This window comes from Phaethon lepturus, unplaced genomic scaffold (genome assembly GCF_000687285.1).
Source record: "Phaethon lepturus isolate BGI_N335 unplaced genomic scaffold, ASM68728v1 scaffold8, whole genome shotgun sequence".
NCBI classification, from domain to species: domain Eukaryota; kingdom Metazoa; phylum Chordata; class Aves; order Phaethontiformes; family Phaethontidae; genus Phaethon; species Phaethon lepturus.
The window spans coordinates 5,228-21,686 of record NW_010555234.1 but is presented as its reverse complement, the minus strand read 5'-3'; the positions used below and the strand labels follow the sequence as shown (position 1 = coordinate 21,686).

Here is a 16,459-nt window from a genome sequence, read left to right as displayed (position 1 = left end):
TTCTACTGAAAGAAAGCGGAAGCAGGGTTAAAATTGCCCAGGCACAACCATTTATTGCATCCAGCGAGAAGAGCAAGGGCAGATGTGTCCAGCCAGGCTCCAGGTGCAGAAAAGACCCTTTAAGCAGTATATTGTGATTTTGAGGAGGATGACAGACTTGGACCAAAGCATGGTCTGATGTTCAAGATATTAAATAAAAACAACATAAAAATCTATTTAAATCAAACTTGAGTGAATATTTGTCACTGCTCTAAAAATACCTCTTCCTACTACAACTTGTATCATGCAGTCCCAACGATCTCTCACTGCACAGTTCCTGTGATATGAAGATACAAGCTGATTAATAGCACAGCTACTGTTCTTATGAGTAAATATGTCTTGGCACCAAACCCATCATTAAGAGACAGAATTATTTTATTTTCCCATAGAAAAGAAGTACTGGTATCACTGTCAGATATACAATAGTAGAACCACAGAAGGGGTGGCTGGGGAGGGACCTCTGGATGTCATTTAGTCCTCCGATACAAAGCCAACTATCACCACGGATTGACCAGGTCAGCTGTGCCTTGGTCTAGCCAATTCTTGAAAACATTCAAGGATGAGCAATTCCATCAGCTTTCCAGGTAACCTCTCCTAGTGTTGCACTACCCTCCTGAGCAAAGGAACCGCCTTGCCCCCACACACTTGTCTTGTGCTAGTGCTTCATCCTCATACACATCTTTGCCTTCTTTATAACATTCCAGAATTGGAATGTTATAAAAAAATGGGCTTCAGTTTTAAGGGGCATTTACACCGCCCGAGAGTGAACTTAATGGTTAAGCCATAGTCGTAGCTACTTGCGGTATACAGAGGTTTGTAACGGGACACTGAGCCACTGAGAAATAACATTACAATCCTAAAAGGTCACAGCATATTACAAAAGCAGGACCCTGAAACTTCAGTGTCCAAGTCACTAACTGCAGACATGCAAACTGCATTAATATCAATCAACACAAACAGGAAATCTGTATGAGGACTATTTACTAAATAATTGGTAGTTACATGTCTTTTGTATAACCTTTATAATTACTGAGATCCCAAAGGAGTCAGTACATATTGTTCTTATTCAATAGATGGGGAAGCAGTTGCAAAAACATTAAGTGACTCGTGTGACCTCAAGCAGTGAGCAGGCAGCAATGGCTAACTGGACCACAGCCTTTCTCAGTGCAGTGGCCTGGCCCTCTCTTATTGGGGCTCAATAGCATGATATTCAGCCCAGAAACTTGTTCGGTGATCCTTAACATTTTCATGAAATTCAATTTCAGCTTGGCTTCCTGTTGATTGCCAGAAGAATTGTTGTTTCCCATGGAACACCGTTGTCTTCATGGTGCTCACATCACGGACCTGCATAAAGAAAGACTGAACCGTTGTATCATAGCAGCCTACAAGTGAAGTACCCACAAAATACTGGGGTCTTGCCTATCGGTCTATAAAAAAAGCTGCCCCATACAAAGGTTAGAAGAAATACAGTAGACATCAGTAGGGCTCATTCACATCTACATTTACATAAGAGACCAGAGTCTGATCCTCTAGCATTTGTGACTGAACTTTGCATCTGGATGGAAATGACTCATGAGGAGATGGGTCCGTACCCATCCAAACTATCCCCGTTAGGTTTCTGACTCACCAGGATGTAATTAAAATGCGTTTGGTTGCTCTTATTGCCCAGGTCAATATATAAGGCGCGGATAGCTATGCGATGCCGAGGAGCCACATTGATGAAGGTCCGACATACTACTTCTTGCTTTTGATCAGGCAATTGCACAGGATTCACTATTTCACCTTGGGGACCAAATAGCTGCTTGTCACAGTCTGAGAGGGGGAAAAAGAGCAGAAAGGAAAAAGATTTAGAAAAGTGTCCAGCATCTCCAAGAAAGATATCATTTAAATTAAATGCAGGCAGAAGTTTCTCCAAGGATTTTCATCTGGGAACCTCCAAGCATCAGCAAACACCTGCAGGGGGCTTGCCTTTAAAACAGACAGAGGGGTAGTCCACAAGTAATACTAATTCCAACACACCTCAAGAAAGGGCTTATTAGCTGCTAAAAATAAAACAAGGTTTCCGTGGATTTCCATAGGCAATCATGATCTGTGGAACTCTGTGGGCCTTGGCATGGGTGCCTTAATCTAAAGCAATAGCAAAGCTTTCAGTAAGGTACCTTGGTAATATTTTTTAGTTGCAGTTCTGCTGTTGTACTGAAGAATGATGCCATTTCCTGGCAGCAAAACACGCTGTTTCACAATCAATGTATTCGTTCTGGAATTTATCAGTGATAAAGGGAGCTTCCTGCAGCCTGTCCGCCACATCATTCGTCCAGAAAACAGCACTACCTCACCTGGAATGGATGAGCACAGGGACTAGAAACACTTAAGTAAAAGGCCACAACCTATCTTACATAGGTCTGGAATCAAGTAATTCCTGCATTTTGTCCCTATCTTATCAAAATCTGTCACGAAAACAGTCCAGTTAACTAATCTAATTGTACTGATTCCAGCAAGAGGGTATATTACAGAGAGAGTTTATAACAAGCCAAAGGAACCAGCTTCTTTAGCCCCATAAACACCTTTCATCTCGTATCTACCACCAGGTAAGAAACCCTTATGTAGGGGGAAGAAAGGTATCACCTTATTTAGTCCCATCTGGCAACAACTTGGTGGGACAGAAAAATCCGTAAAATTATTTCAAAGATTAAACAGGCTCCAAGGGAGCAAGAACCTTTCAGGGCATGAAAAGCACATGGGCATGCAAGGTGCAGATTCCTGAAGGGCCAGGCTAGTCCCCAGCACGCCCTGGGCAGTACCTGCACTGCAGTTGAGAGAGCTCTCCAGGACGCTGACTGTTATCTCCTCCCTGAGAGGACGTCCGATGGCCACAGTGCAGTCGCTGCTCTCTACACCAGTCATGTTGATGACCCCGGTTGCATTGAGAAAGAGCTTTCCACAGACACCTGTATAGCAGAGGCAGATGAGAAACACATCCAGAAGGAACTACAGCCACTGAAGAAAAGCCCCCATTCCCTCCGTGGCACAATGCAGAGACAAGTGCACACCTTCCAGGTAAAGCATGGGAAGAGTCAGCTGGTGCCCCAAGAAGTCCCAAGTCAGAAGAGCTTTGGAAAGCCCAAGGAAGGGAGTCCTTGCTCCTAGCTCAGGTAACATGGACAGCTCATGGCAAGCTGGAAGGAACAGCATGTTGCCCCTCCTAAGCAGGAGTATTCCCTTCCCATGCTCCTGTCCCTGTATGGCAGTAGCATCCCACAAAGCAGCTGCACCCAGTAAGCACCTATCTCTACCTTTTGGTAGTGTCCTCCTCACCTCCACTGGTCTCCTTTGTCTGTTCCTGAGGCACAGCTGGCACAGCAGATGGAGGAAGATCCAGGTCCTTGTACCTTGCCTCTTTGGCAGTTGCAGCCGTCGTCAGATGCACGGCTGGTGTCACTGTCTGCAGTTCTGCTCCATGGGACTCGGTCCCCACCACCCACTCAGGACAGGGCCCTCTGGAGCAGCCACGTACCACAATAGCCTTGGGGAAATGCCTGCAGAAGATGGGGTTCACGTGCTTACGGGTTAGCGGGTTAAGGCAGAAATCCTGCCGTGTCTGAATGCCATTCCCACACGAAGTTGAACACTGCAGAGGAAGAAACCCACAGGCCTTAATACATGTGTTTCAGTTGGTATTTGGAAATAAACACATTTATAGGCTCAGGCATGGTCTGGAGGGCTGATCTTTTGTTCACTGATGCTGTTCTGTTACTTGCCCTTTCAGTGCTCTAGTTTCATCAGCTATAAGATGGCCCACCTCCCAGAGGATCTTCCAACCTATATCTTGGAACTGCAGAATCACTTCCTAAAAATCTGAAAAGATCTGCATTCCAGAAGAAAACATACTAAGGACCATTTTTAAATTGCAGCCAAAACCTTAGCTGAGAAAGGTGGGAAGCAGACCTATGGCTGCTAAACACAGGGCAGCAGAAAGGATGGAAAACACCCCTAGAAACAGTTTAGCATTTCTGTGGGGAGTAAATACACAAGGCAGAAGTGGTCTTTCTCCCCTGTATGCTTTAGGGCAGTGAATGGCTATAAAACCATCAGACACCAAGTGCTGCATCTGAACAGGAGCAAATACCTCTGTCCACTCGCTGAAGCTCCATTCGTAAGAGCACATTCGGATGACACAGGGGATGCTGCTAAGTGGCTTCTCCGCCACAGGACACAAATTCTCCTCCAGTAAAATCTCCTTGCCTTGGTGAATCTGCACACAGGTGACCAGCTGAACAGCTAAGCCGAGCCCACAGCTGGAGGAACAGGGGCCAGCTGGAGTTACCTTCCATCTGACAGAGGACAAGGAGGAGAAAAATTAAGTTTGTTATTAATCCCCACTCTCTACTATCTCTCATTGTAGAAAATGCACTGCAACTCCCTCATCCTTCTGCCTTCCACTTCTCAGCAGCTTTCTTCACTCCTCTGCCTCACACACTTTGCTGCCTACAGTACTTACAAGGCAGCCTTTGAAACAAGGCTGGGCAGTCTGGAGCAAGTTTGGAGTTGGACCCAAACAAAGGGCATTCACATTTTGCAGGAAGCCCAGAGACTTGAAATACACATCGAGTCTTACTCTACATTCGTTAGAGTCTTTCCCAGGGTGTCATACACAGGCTTAACTGCATGAACAATCTTATCTCCCTCCAAAACGCACACCACTCTGAACAGTCAGATCAGAAACCAACCCAGGGTTATTTCATCGTGGGAGCAGCATCCTGTAGCATGTAAAAAAGGTTCAGATACCAGCAGCTTTCCAAACCAACAGCAAGCAGTGCAGGGCAAGCTCTGCCCCGTTTATCAACACTGAGCTGTTTCCTAGATCACACTATATGTGTTTACGGACAACTTTTGGCCCATATGGCCATTTTGACCTCAGAGGGCACAGCTCCAAATTACACAGCTCCTGCTCCTCTAGGTGAGACAAACCATCACACTGGGTGCCTGCCACAATCTCTTCTGCCTTCTCCCCGGCCTCCTTTGCACAGTAGGAGACTTTGTGTATCACACCTCCTCCACAGCTTACACTGCAGGAGCCCATTTTGTAATGCCACCTGGGAATAATGCAGCCATCAGTATCTCCAGCTGTCATCCGTCTTCACTGGATTTTAAATTCAACCAGTCTATGGAAGTACAACTGGAATTGTGTTAATGCACACACACACACTGGTTCATGTTTGAGAGATCACTAGCCACACCACTGAGTGCTGCAATTCCATAAACCCTAAGGAAAGTGCAAGCAATTTCCTTCATTCTCAGAGCAGCTATCGCAGATTCTTAGAGCATTTAATTCTAGCTACTTTCCTTGATGCTAAGTGGAAACCGTACAGCTGGCAAATGCGTCACCATCTTTTGCAGTTATGGATTTGTTCCTACTTCCGCAGCATAATAAGGAATCAAGAGGTTTTCGGTTTTTCCCTGGACTCAAACTCCAAAGACTGCACTTACTTCTGTTTGAGAATATACCAGCCCAGGAAAGACTCAGTGTGCTGAGTTTGGATCACTGCTACTGTTTTTGCAGCTGGCTGGCCTTTCAAAGAAGGGGAAGGAAAGATAACATCCTCAGACCAGCTTGACCCTTACTTTGCCATGTCCCTGGACATAGTGAGAGGAAGGAAAGACCTCTCACTGGCTCTTTGTCTCCTGGTAACGGCTTTACCTTGGTGGGCAGGGACTGAGACTGCAGACTTCCATCCTGCTCTCTGGCTTTGGCACTGGATGACAGTTTTCTTCTTGGGTTTCTTCTTTGGTGTCAAAAGCCACACATACGTACCGTAGCTGAGTCTTACCTAGAAAGGAAAGCAATCTTACTGCACAGCATGCATGCAAGGGTTGAAAATGCTTGAAGCCAAGCAGTGTCAGTCGCATCTGTGCGTACAAAACAAGGAAACTCTTCCCAAGCCCCAGGCACACTTATTGTGCTCATCCCCCCTTCCAACGCTGGAACACAGTGGCAGCCAGACAGCCCCCTAAACTATTCCCTGTCTAAGCCAGGCCCCTTTGCCTCTTCCAGACTCAAAAAAATTGTGACACAGTTACACATGCACTTTGAACTGTAAAGGGGAAAAGACCGGGTCCCTGAGGTTCCTAGGAACTGAGCTCACACCTACAGCCAAGTATCTTCCCTGCAGCACTGAAAGATCTCACCTCTACCACAGGAGACAGAACACTCTCCAGTTAGAGGGGTCCAAACATACACGGTCTGATTCTCCAGTTGGATATGCCCAAGTGATGCCGAAGTCTGAACCAAGTGTGCATCTTCCTCCTCAGAACAGAGCAAAAAGACTCAGACTGACATTGGCACCTGCTTTCCACACTGGTCCCGATCTAATGAAGCCAGGGGATACCTCCAGATCAAGCCTACAACATATTTGCTGTCACTGAAGAAAGAGGCACATTTAAGCACTTCGTCCATTTTTGCAGAACATGTAAGTATTAGGAATAGCTAACGACATCCAACAGCCAAGACCCCTCCTAATTCATGCTACCTGAAAAGAGATACCCGAGATTGGAGATGCCTAATGCAATCTCTTCCCCATCTGTAAATGTAAACCTGGCAGTGGCTCCCCAGTACAGATTTGGACCAGTGATCCTGTGCTAAGCAGCTCTTTTCCCTACTAGCCATCCTCCCTACCATGTCAGAACCTCTCTGTTTGCCTGTTGAGTTATTTACCAGTGGATGAGGGGTTAATTTCTGTTTCTGCTTTTGTTGGACTCTGTGAGGAGAAATTAAGAAGGAACATTGTCAACACCTGCCCTAAACAATCCACCACTATGGATTAATCCAGCAGCATTAAGAGACAGAGATTTCTAAAACAACAGGATGAGCCTTTAACTGGCAAGACATCCTTGGTATAAACCACCCTCCCAGACTCCAGTAACAACTTCTAACTTCTAACTGGTAGCCTCCTGTGGATCACAAGTGCAAAGCTCCCAGTGAGACTCCTGAAACAAGCCAAGCCAATAAACTCACTTTGTCCCAGCCTAAAGGGCAGACATTAACCACACACGGCACAACGGAGAGGGGTTTTTCTTCTGCTGGGCATAAGCTGTCATCCACACCAGTCTCCAATCCATGATGAAACTGAACACAGGTCAGATTCTGCTGGGCAACTCCGGTTCCACAGACAGCAGAGCATTCACCTATCTGTGATATCTTCCACCTAAATGGGAAGTAGTTTTATCACCCTATTTCTCATCTGAATCATGGAGGTTTATTACTCATGCCACTGATTACAGAAATGGGTCATACAGAGTATTCAGCTTCTCTATTTCAAGAGCCTTGTCTGGATGTGATTGAGAGGACAACTGCTGGAAATTTAAGTCCTTGCACTGACAGCTCTAGGACTAAAAGCACCTCAGCTAAAGAGCTATAGTTCACAGTGTAATCACTTTTTATTAAACACCAAAATGTCTATGAGATCAATGTCTGGGCAGGCTTGGCTCTTGGTCCTCTTTCCAGTCTAATTAACACAAGGGTGTCCTCCAGAGTAAGATCAAATCTTTGTTGGCAAAATCTTGGAAAGGATGTGAGCAGACATCTTCTGGCCATGCCCTCAAAGTATTTTCATTTAGTAGGCTATTGTCAAATATTGGAAGAAATATCTCCCATTCATTCAACTGACATTCCACCTCATGGGACCAGGAAAGAGAGAAAATGGTTTGGGATCTGCTAAGCCATTATAATTCAGAAGAAACTACTTCATAACTCTCCTTTTTCACCTTGCACAATGCAAATGAGACTGCAAGAGACTGGGTTAGCTGGCAGAGAAAGGACAAGCAAAGCAAGAATTCATCTGAGCTTCCAGGAACACCAACCTGTACAAGCATGGCTCCATGGCACAAGGCTCGTGCTCTGAAAGGGGCTGTGGGAGCTCCAGACACCACTGATCCTCTGTTATTTCATTCTTTGACTGGTCAAAGCATACAGGATCCACTGGTCGTGTCCCTGGGATACAAAAGGAAAAGGAAAGGAAGTTATAGACAAAGTGAACAGTTCACCTCTATTATGCTAGGAAGACGCTGTAATTTCACTTTACTCAAATCATCTGTCCAGGAAAATGGTGTATTTGGGAATACAGGCTTTCTATAAACACACCAACCCCTTCCTTTCTGATATAACTTTTCCTCAAGAGTTTTAAAGTGACTTTCCAAGATTAAAACCCCAGAAAATGAGAAGTTTGATGGATAATCCACTGCAAAAATTGAAAGATTGCTCTAAACTGGCCATTTGCAAGAACAAGGATATCAATCATAATTTGGTCCAAATTAATTCTAATGATCTTGATGTCTGACTGATGATGGACAGGTTGATGAAAATAAGCCCTAGCAGTCAGCCATTTTTAAATGGCGTTCTGTAGAACTAATCATGTAATATCACGCAGCCTTTGTACCCAGACAGCACCGCGCCAATGTGCTCAAAGTGATCATCAATACCCAAAATTAGACTAGGGGTACTGGGAGAGAAACTGCAGACTTGCAGTGCCTGTGGCATACAAGAAATTAAATATTCATAAACTACGGCTATAATCAAGATTTTTAACAATACTAAACCTAACAGGTAAAGCGGGTGAAAAACCAAACTCAAAAAAGTTACAAGCAAAGCTGTAAAGAGTCTCCTTTGCAGTGAATGAGCTACCCACAGAGACACAAGCATTCCTGAATCTCAAAGAGCATGACCCCGAGAAACAAATGTCAAGAATCAATCAGCAATGTTATCTTTTCACTGCCTTCCTTGTTTTCAAGTAAAGTCTGTTGGTAAGGAGGGCCTAAGCATCACTTTCAGCTCTCAAGATGCAATTTCAGCTCGGATTCTCAACTTTGTTATTTTAAGTCCCAGCTTTCTCATTTTTTTGTCTGTGACTGCATTAGCTGGGAGTCTAATGAAGAACTCAAAACCCCTAAAGTGTTTTGAGTTCTTCACTTCAGGGTTTCAGCAACCAGTTCACCTGGGAAATCTGCTGGAGAAAAGCTCTCCAGACATAACTAGTCCTATAGATTGACTTCCATTAAGTATTCATTAATGTATTTTCTAAATCCTTGTCATAAAAGCCTTGAGAGGCTTGCCAGTGTCATCTGTATTATCTGGCAAACAAGATGTCACACTGTCTACCAGAGTGATCTGTTACAATCTGCATTATGATTTCTTCAGGGAGACAGAAAGGATTAGCCATGGCACAGGAATAGAATTCTAAGAAGGAAGTTTTATAATTAGCTCTGAGGCTTTAGTTAGACAGTAGATACCACTTTGGTCTCAGACTTTTGATGTTTAGCCAACTTCAAATTACAGTCTTCAATAACTTTGAAAAATCTGAGAAAATTATTTAGTCTTAAACCCAAAAGTTCAGCTAAAACCTATTTAAAAATCCTCTTCACAATCAAACATTTTCACTATCATTTTGATGATTCAGCTCATCTGCTGATTTGCTAATTTAATTCAAAAGCTGCACCACTCTTTTCTTTGGTTCTGTTTAACACTGGCAACTGCAGCTCACTTTCAGCAATGGGCTTTTAAATTCAGTTGAGCTGTTTAATAAGTTCTAACCAAGTATCTATCACTGATGTCACATTTCTTTCAGTCAGCCCAGGAGAGCCCACAGGGTAAAGATCTGGCTGACTACCAGCCAGCCAAACTAGAAGTCTGCCCAGATCTCCATAAAAAGTAACGATTAGAGTACTGCTGCCTCACCTTCCCCACAGGTCACTGAACATGGCCCCTGCTGAGTAATCCACATGTATGTCAAATTCTCTTTTGGGACAAAATAGCTGAAGGTGATGTCTGGGTTGGTGGCATTGCCATATTCTTTTGCATACCTTCGATAGACCTGGTGAAGGAAAAAGTTGTGGTCAATGCACAAATCAATGCAGACTCATTTCTTAAGACAGAGATAAGAAGTTGGCCCCCTATTCCATCCAATCCCGAGCCTCAATGACTCTCAAACAACTCTCAATTCTTGCCACATACAGAGTACTAACTCTGTGAATTCTGTGCACAGGGCACTGAAAAAAAGATTAAGCCAAGCAAAATGTTTAACTCTGTATGCTTTTCCCCACACAACCATCCCCCAGACCTGCAGAAAGCCCATAGGCAGCCAACCCTCAACCTTTCCCAAGAGCAGCAACACCATCACTCTTAGTGAATACCATCTCCAATGGCCTTGGACACAAAGCTTACTACACCTGGATTCTGAACTGCAGCAGAGCTACACAAACTCAGCCTGGCCAGTTCTGACTGGCCCCTTTCCAACTCTGCTATTTTAATTTACCTGTATTTCAATTTCTTCTTGTGTTGGCCCATCCACTTGGACTTCCTCCAGGCTTGGCAGGTTGTCCTTGGTGAGAAACACTTTGTATTTGATCTGTCTGTCCTCCAGAACCGAAGGATAGGTTACATTCAGTGAGATTTTTCCTTTTCCAGCAACCACATACTCTCCTTTAACCTTCACAGCTAGAGGAGCAAAAGTACCAGTGAGGTTAAGAGATACGATGTGGTCACCAGGATACCCTGGTGCTGGCAGCTACAGACTGCCCATTTGCTAGGAACCAGATTGACCTAAGTCAGGCATCCCTAAGAACATGGCTTCTACCAGATCCTGCTGGAGAGGATCCCACAACAAAACTGCATCATCAAGAACCTTCCTCTCAAATTTCATTTTTTTGTTTATACAATTTAGCCCTGCCTGTAGTCCCTCCTCTCCTTTTTATTCAACTCACCCAAATGTGTGCAGAGCGGTCTCCGATTGGTAACATGGACCAAAGTGGTGTTGTAAGGCAGGGAAAGAAATGTAGTATACTCTGGAAGCATGAAAAGAAAGAAGATATCGTCACCTTCCATTACTGTGCCTCTCTTAAGAAGGCTGGAGATTACAGATTAACCCCTCTTCCCCTTACTAGCACGCTATCCATTGGAGGACAAGCCTTACAGGCAACAGTGCCTTACAGGCAACAGCCCAAGGCAACAAAGCTTAATTGCAGACAGGGGTTATACAGCTAATATAAGAAAAATAAGGATACAACAGTGATGGCCAGCAGGCTAACTTCACACTGACGTTAGCTCTATCAGCTTGGCTTGAACATAGTGATGGTGAATACAGCAAACAAAACTGAACTGAATTCTGGGTCCTGTTCTCATCTTTCTTTTGGTCTTTTTATGTTCTCTGCTAATATCTATATGTGATACTGCAAGAGGCAGATCAGTTCCCAAATGGATGTTTAACATCTCATGAAGCACCTGACACAGCCCCCAAGTCCCAGTAATTTGCTGGGCTTACCAAATGGCTACATTTCTGGTCCATGTCCGAAGAAGAACTATGACCAAAAGAGTCACTCTGCCTACAGAGAAGCTACCTCCCTGCTACATATCTTAGCTGCCGCCTTCTGTTGACTACCCAAACTCCATTGCCATATCCTCCATAAAATAAAATCTAACAGAAGCAGTAACAAGAAGTCACGTACAGAAGATTATGAACACTGAATATGCAACATACTAACAGTACCATAATGTTGAGCTTGAGGGTGAGGACTACACACCTTTAGCTTTTCCTTCTGTGTAAGATCCACTCACTTTGGTGCAAGTGGTATTATCACCCCCACAGACCTTGCAAGAGTCCATTATCTTCTTGGAGTCCATCTGGCCATCACACCCAAATGCCTGTGCAAAGGGGAGAGTCTGTCAAGACTTGCCTATTCTGAGAAAACAAGCAAATGAAAGCAACATTGCCTGAATTCCTGAAACGGCCTTTTTCATTTGTAATTTGAATTTAAGACAACGTAGACAAAGATGCATTTGTACCTAAATCTACCACTGTACAGCAGCATGCAAAGCCAGGGGTTGGAAAGTCTTAGCTGAGAGCACAAGAAGTTTCATTAACTGCGTGACATTTTCTTTCCCATAAGAAGCAGCCCAGAAAGATTTCTTCTGTGACCTAAAACAAAGGCTCTGCACTCCCCCTCTCCTATGGACTCCTTCTGGGCCCAGAGTGGGGAACAAAAGCCCAGGAGAGCAGGAAACATGAATGGCAGGCTCTAAAGGAATCTTTAGCTCCCCAAACTCAAACCTAGCTCACATCCTTCAGCCTGGCCTTCAATCCCATGAAGCTCAAAAAAGAGATTCTATCCTCATTCCCATGAAAAAGACTAATTTACACAAAGCTATAGGAGGATCTCAGCATGCTTAGCAGCAAAACATGTGCGACTGCTGAATTTATGCTAGAGGCACTGATCCCAGACTTTGGATGCTGCCATAACATACGTATTTATCACTGTTGTCAACAGAACAGCAGAAATCAGAATAGATTATGCCTACACCCTCTGCTGTTCATTAGGTGGAAATGCATTACAAAACATTGTGAACATGAGGATAATGAGAAAAACATAGCATTAAAAGTGTATTCTGGGAATGTAGAGAAACAACAGAAAATATACAGCCGGGTCAACATTGAGCAGTTACTAAAACGCAAACAGCACAGTGCAGTTATATTCAAGTTCATCATGAAAGAATGCCTTTCTTGCATCCAATCCAGAAAAAAAAGTTATACTTCAGTTTTGATTAGTGACACTGCAACAATCAATTTGTCAAATTATGATTCCCAAGTTTTACTCCTTATTTTGCCACTGACCTGGTATGTTCAAATCATGTAACTTTTCTTCAGAGTCAGCATTTTCTAGGGCTATTTATACCATGCAAACTGAACAGCTAATGATGTCTCCTCAACCAACTCATAAACCAATTGCTTCTTGGATTAGGGATGAATAGCCTTATGTACTTACCGCATAATTAGCAGAATGTCTTATCTAGAGGGCATTGGCATTGGATGCAGAGACAGAACAGTAGATTTGTTGGACTCCATCCAATAAGCTAAGAACAAAACTCTCTTTTGAGAAGAGCTCACTGTGTTGTTTGGGACACTGTTTTTTTTTACCCCTGCTCCTAGTAAACTGACTCCTTTGGTGCAGATTATGTCAGATGTTCACCTGGATTCCCCAGTTACTTACTCTGCAGCTTCCCATTACACACAGACTGAAAGCCCCGTGGTGTTCAGAGTCATCCTGCTCACATCTGGTTCCATCTATGAAACTGTCCTCACGGCTTACCATGAATTCTTTCTCAACGGCCCTGCACATGTGCTTGCATAGCATGTCCCCTGGAGGAGGCAGACAGAAGAAACGAGTTACTCTTTCAGAAAGGCATGTGGCTGACCACCAAGCAATGGGAAGAAGTCAAAAGGATCTGACAGAAAGAGTATCCAGGTTTCACATGAAAACAATCAATGAAATGGCCTGTTGACTTCAAAGTACAGACAGCTCCATGAGCACTCCCCTTCACAAAGAAACCATGTTTTCTCAGCCTTTCCTTACCTTTGGCAAAGCCAACAGCTGAAGTCCAGGTATAAAAGGATGGTGCTTCTACAGTGAGATACAGTGGCTTTAAATTTGTTGCTGCACATTGTTCAGTCATAAAGTACTGCTGGGTCATCAAACAGGCCTACATCCCAGAGAGAATTGTATGGGTAATGAAAGGAAGTTACTGAGCATAGAATCCCAAGCAGCATTTTACCCACTAGCTAAAGGCAGAAAGCAGTGGCTGGTAAGTAAAACACCAAAACAACTGCAAATAAAGAAAACCACTTTAAAGAGAGGCTGCAGGATATGCAGAGAATTGTGTTTGGAAGCTGATATCTTTGCTATTTATACAAAATAAATGGATAAGGAAAATAGGAACAATATAAGAATGTCCCTTTGAAGAAAACTGTCATTAAGTGAGTCACTATTTTCTCAGTGTCTGTCCTGCTATGAAGGCATACAGAAAATGCTTCATTACACATGAACAATGCTATTAAATAATACTGCTGTCTTCAGACACAGTGGAACAAAACTCTCCTGTCATCAGACAGATGGAGGCTGTATGCCAGATCTTCAGTCCTCTTTCCCAGAGCAATCAGCTGTGAGAATTACAGTCCCAAACCATACAGCTTTCAAAGGGTTAAACAGCATTAAGGAAAAAGCTCAGAAGATGTGATGAGCTCCACTACCTGTGTATTGCACATCTCCACTTGGATGCTGTCGCCACAGCCTTCCTGCCCCCCAAAAGCAGGCCTGGAAATGACAGGAAAAGTACTCCTCAACACAGGCAGGTTTGTCCCAAGCAAAGAGCAAGAGCCAGACCCCTGGCCCTGAATCAGTCAAGAGGCATTGCAAACTCCCCAGCTCCTCACCTCTTACCTGGGGTTGTTACAGAACCGCTGCCTTATCACAACACCACCTCCGCAGCTGCGGGAGCAGGAGGAGAAGGGGCTCCAGCTGGACCATTGCCCATGGACTACAGCCGTGGGATTCAGTTCTTCCAGAGAGCTGCACTGTCCCTTGGAGCACCACTAAGACCAAGAATATACAAAATTGGCAGCAGCACCAGAGTGAACCCAGCAGGGCTGGGATCTACATGGGTGGCACAAGCCCCCATCTTTTTACAAGCCAGGCTATAACAGAGAATCCCAAGATGAATGAAGCACCTTCTCACAAGAGGCTAGAAGAGTCTCATTACTAATTACAGTCTAACATGAGACTGGGGTTAAAACAAAGAACTGACAGGTCATTTCAAGTAGAAAGCAAACCCTTGGAAGAGAAGTCAGATATCAGGCTATAGACCTGCAAAGCAACTCTAGAGATACAGAGAAGGCAGAAACACCAAGATCAGCTGGTACCAGTTTGTGGCTGCAGTGTCTGGCCTTAGTTCCCTGGCCAAGGAGCAGGGTACCATGTACCTTACAGCCACCAACAACGTCTTGCTATCTAATGAGCTCCATAGCACCCACACCCACTTCTGATCATTCTTACCTTATTGATTCCACACTCAGTACCATCCAAAAGGGGAACAAGAAGCCGAGTACAGCTGGATTTGTCTCCTGGTTGTACATGGCATGAGAGAACTTCACATATGTCCTGGTGTGACAAGAAAATCAGGGAGTCACTTAGGCTCATCAACACAGCAGTCCAGCAGTCCCAAAAGCTTCTCCATTTAAATCGTGCATGTCCCAGATGTTTGGTTTCCCTACAGCTACCCAGCAATGCAAGCAAGTTCCCTCATTTCTCCTGCTTGCAAAAGTTGTGGGCATGTCAAAAGACCATCACCTCCAGCTGTAATGCTAGAAGATGATCAATTGAAGCAATTAAAGTTTCACCCACCTTAGTGCTTCCTCATTAACAAAATATGTCCAGATGGCAATTATTAGCCATGCTGCATTTCTCAGCCATGTGGACTTGTGTAATGGCGGGGAAGCTGAAGGGATCCAATGAACAAGAGCTCCCCAAGACAGGACCCAAGACTCGCCCGAGTAGGTGTACCCAGCACTAGCACCGCCAGGCCTCCATTTGGACAGAAGGTTCTGGGTACTGTGCAAACTTTAAAGGAGACTTATATGGACAAAGGACATGACAGAGAAGGGAAGTATTTTGAAAGCCTTTGAAGGCTTGTTCTTTGCCAAGAAATCTGCGACAGGAAAGCACCTTCCATCGCTTTATAATACAAATGTCCCCAGCTCCCTTTTCTTGAATCTTGGCTCCAGAACATTTCCCTGCTGCCCCTAGCAAGACAAACTTTCTACCTACAACATTGCTGTCAGCGAAGGTGCATGCTGTAGCAACACTCCCAAAGGCTATTTTACATTGCTCATCTGCTCCATAGTACAAGCCAGGCTTCCATCCAGGGATGCTGCTGTCCATGTCCGGCAGGTCATTTAAGCAGTTTGTTTGGCCTGTGCTGATAGAAACATAAGAAATATCACTTTCCCAGCTGTGGGCAGTAAGGACAAAGACATGTTTGCAAACTTCTGCTGAGTTTTATTCTGGGAGTTGGCTGTTGCTTTCCCAGACAACACATGCTTACTGCAGGCTGGGATGGATTTAGCTGCAGCAGCTGCCTGGAGATGCTCACAGTTCCCTGCAGCTGAAGTTATAACAGAAACTCATGTCTATTCCTCACCCAGCCAGCTCACAGCCCACAATGCTTGTTTAAACCTAGATGCTCTGACATTTTCAATAAAATTTCCAGGCTGAGCTAGCGTCTGAGAAGTCCAACACAGCCCAGACATGTTAGTCACTAACCAAAGTAACTTCCAGCTCCTCAAACCAAAAACTGGGTTTAACCTCAGCAACAGACACAAGTGATAAGAAATAAACAAACCCCAAATTTTTCACAGTTCCTCATTTTCCAGGAATGTCCTATTTCATCCCTTGTCTTTCCCTGCTCTCTCCTAAGCTCCCAGCACAGGGAACCACTCCCACATGCACACACAGAACTCAACCATTCCCTTACCTGACAAAGGCCAGGAACTCTTCTCGGCTGCACTGCGACCAGGCTAGGTCAATGCTGTTGTGGTTTCCTGCT

At 44.4% G+C, this 16,459-nt stretch overlaps 1 protein-coding gene across 1 annotated transcript in view; it reads right to left on the bottom strand.

Moving 5' to 3' along the window:
• Nucleotides 1-1,224: 1,224 nt before the first annotated feature.
• Nucleotides 1,225-16,459, bottom strand: part of ADAMTS13 (ADAM metallopeptidase with thrombospondin type 1 motif, 13) — a 20,111-nt gene continuing 4,876 nt past the window's right edge. Inside the window, exons 9-30 of the mRNA XM_010292071.1 lie at nt 16,388-16,459; nt 15,682-15,832; nt 14,911-15,015; nt 14,299-14,450; nt 14,109-14,172; nt 13,435-13,561; nt 13,072-13,220; nt 11,608-11,728; nt 10,792-10,872; nt 10,344-10,525; nt 9,767-9,902; nt 7,897-8,026; nt 7,052-7,241; nt 6,226-6,343; nt 5,738-5,867; nt 4,953-5,132; nt 4,166-4,370; nt 3,355-3,667; nt 2,841-2,987; nt 2,199-2,375; nt 1,667-1,851; nt 1,225-1,383 (exon numbers count right to left, since the gene is read on the bottom strand). The exon at nt 16,388-16,459 is cut by the window's right edge and continues 81 nt beyond it. Of these exons, the coding sequence (XP_010290373.1) occupies nt 1,225-1,383; nt 1,667-1,851; nt 2,199-2,375; nt 2,841-2,987; nt 3,355-3,667; nt 4,166-4,370; nt 4,953-5,132; nt 5,738-5,867; nt 6,226-6,343; nt 7,052-7,241; nt 7,897-8,026; nt 9,767-9,902; nt 10,344-10,525; nt 10,792-10,872; nt 11,608-11,728; nt 13,072-13,220; nt 13,435-13,561; nt 14,109-14,172; nt 14,299-14,450; nt 14,911-15,015; nt 15,682-15,832; nt 16,388-16,459 (3,274 nt within the window). The remainder of the gene's footprint in view (nt 1,384-1,666; nt 1,852-2,198; nt 2,376-2,840; nt 2,988-3,354; nt 3,668-4,165; nt 4,371-4,952; nt 5,133-5,737; nt 5,868-6,225; nt 6,344-7,051; nt 7,242-7,896; nt 8,027-9,766; nt 9,903-10,343; nt 10,526-10,791; nt 10,873-11,607; nt 11,729-13,071; nt 13,221-13,434; nt 13,562-14,108; nt 14,173-14,298; nt 14,451-14,910; nt 15,016-15,681; nt 15,833-16,387) is intronic.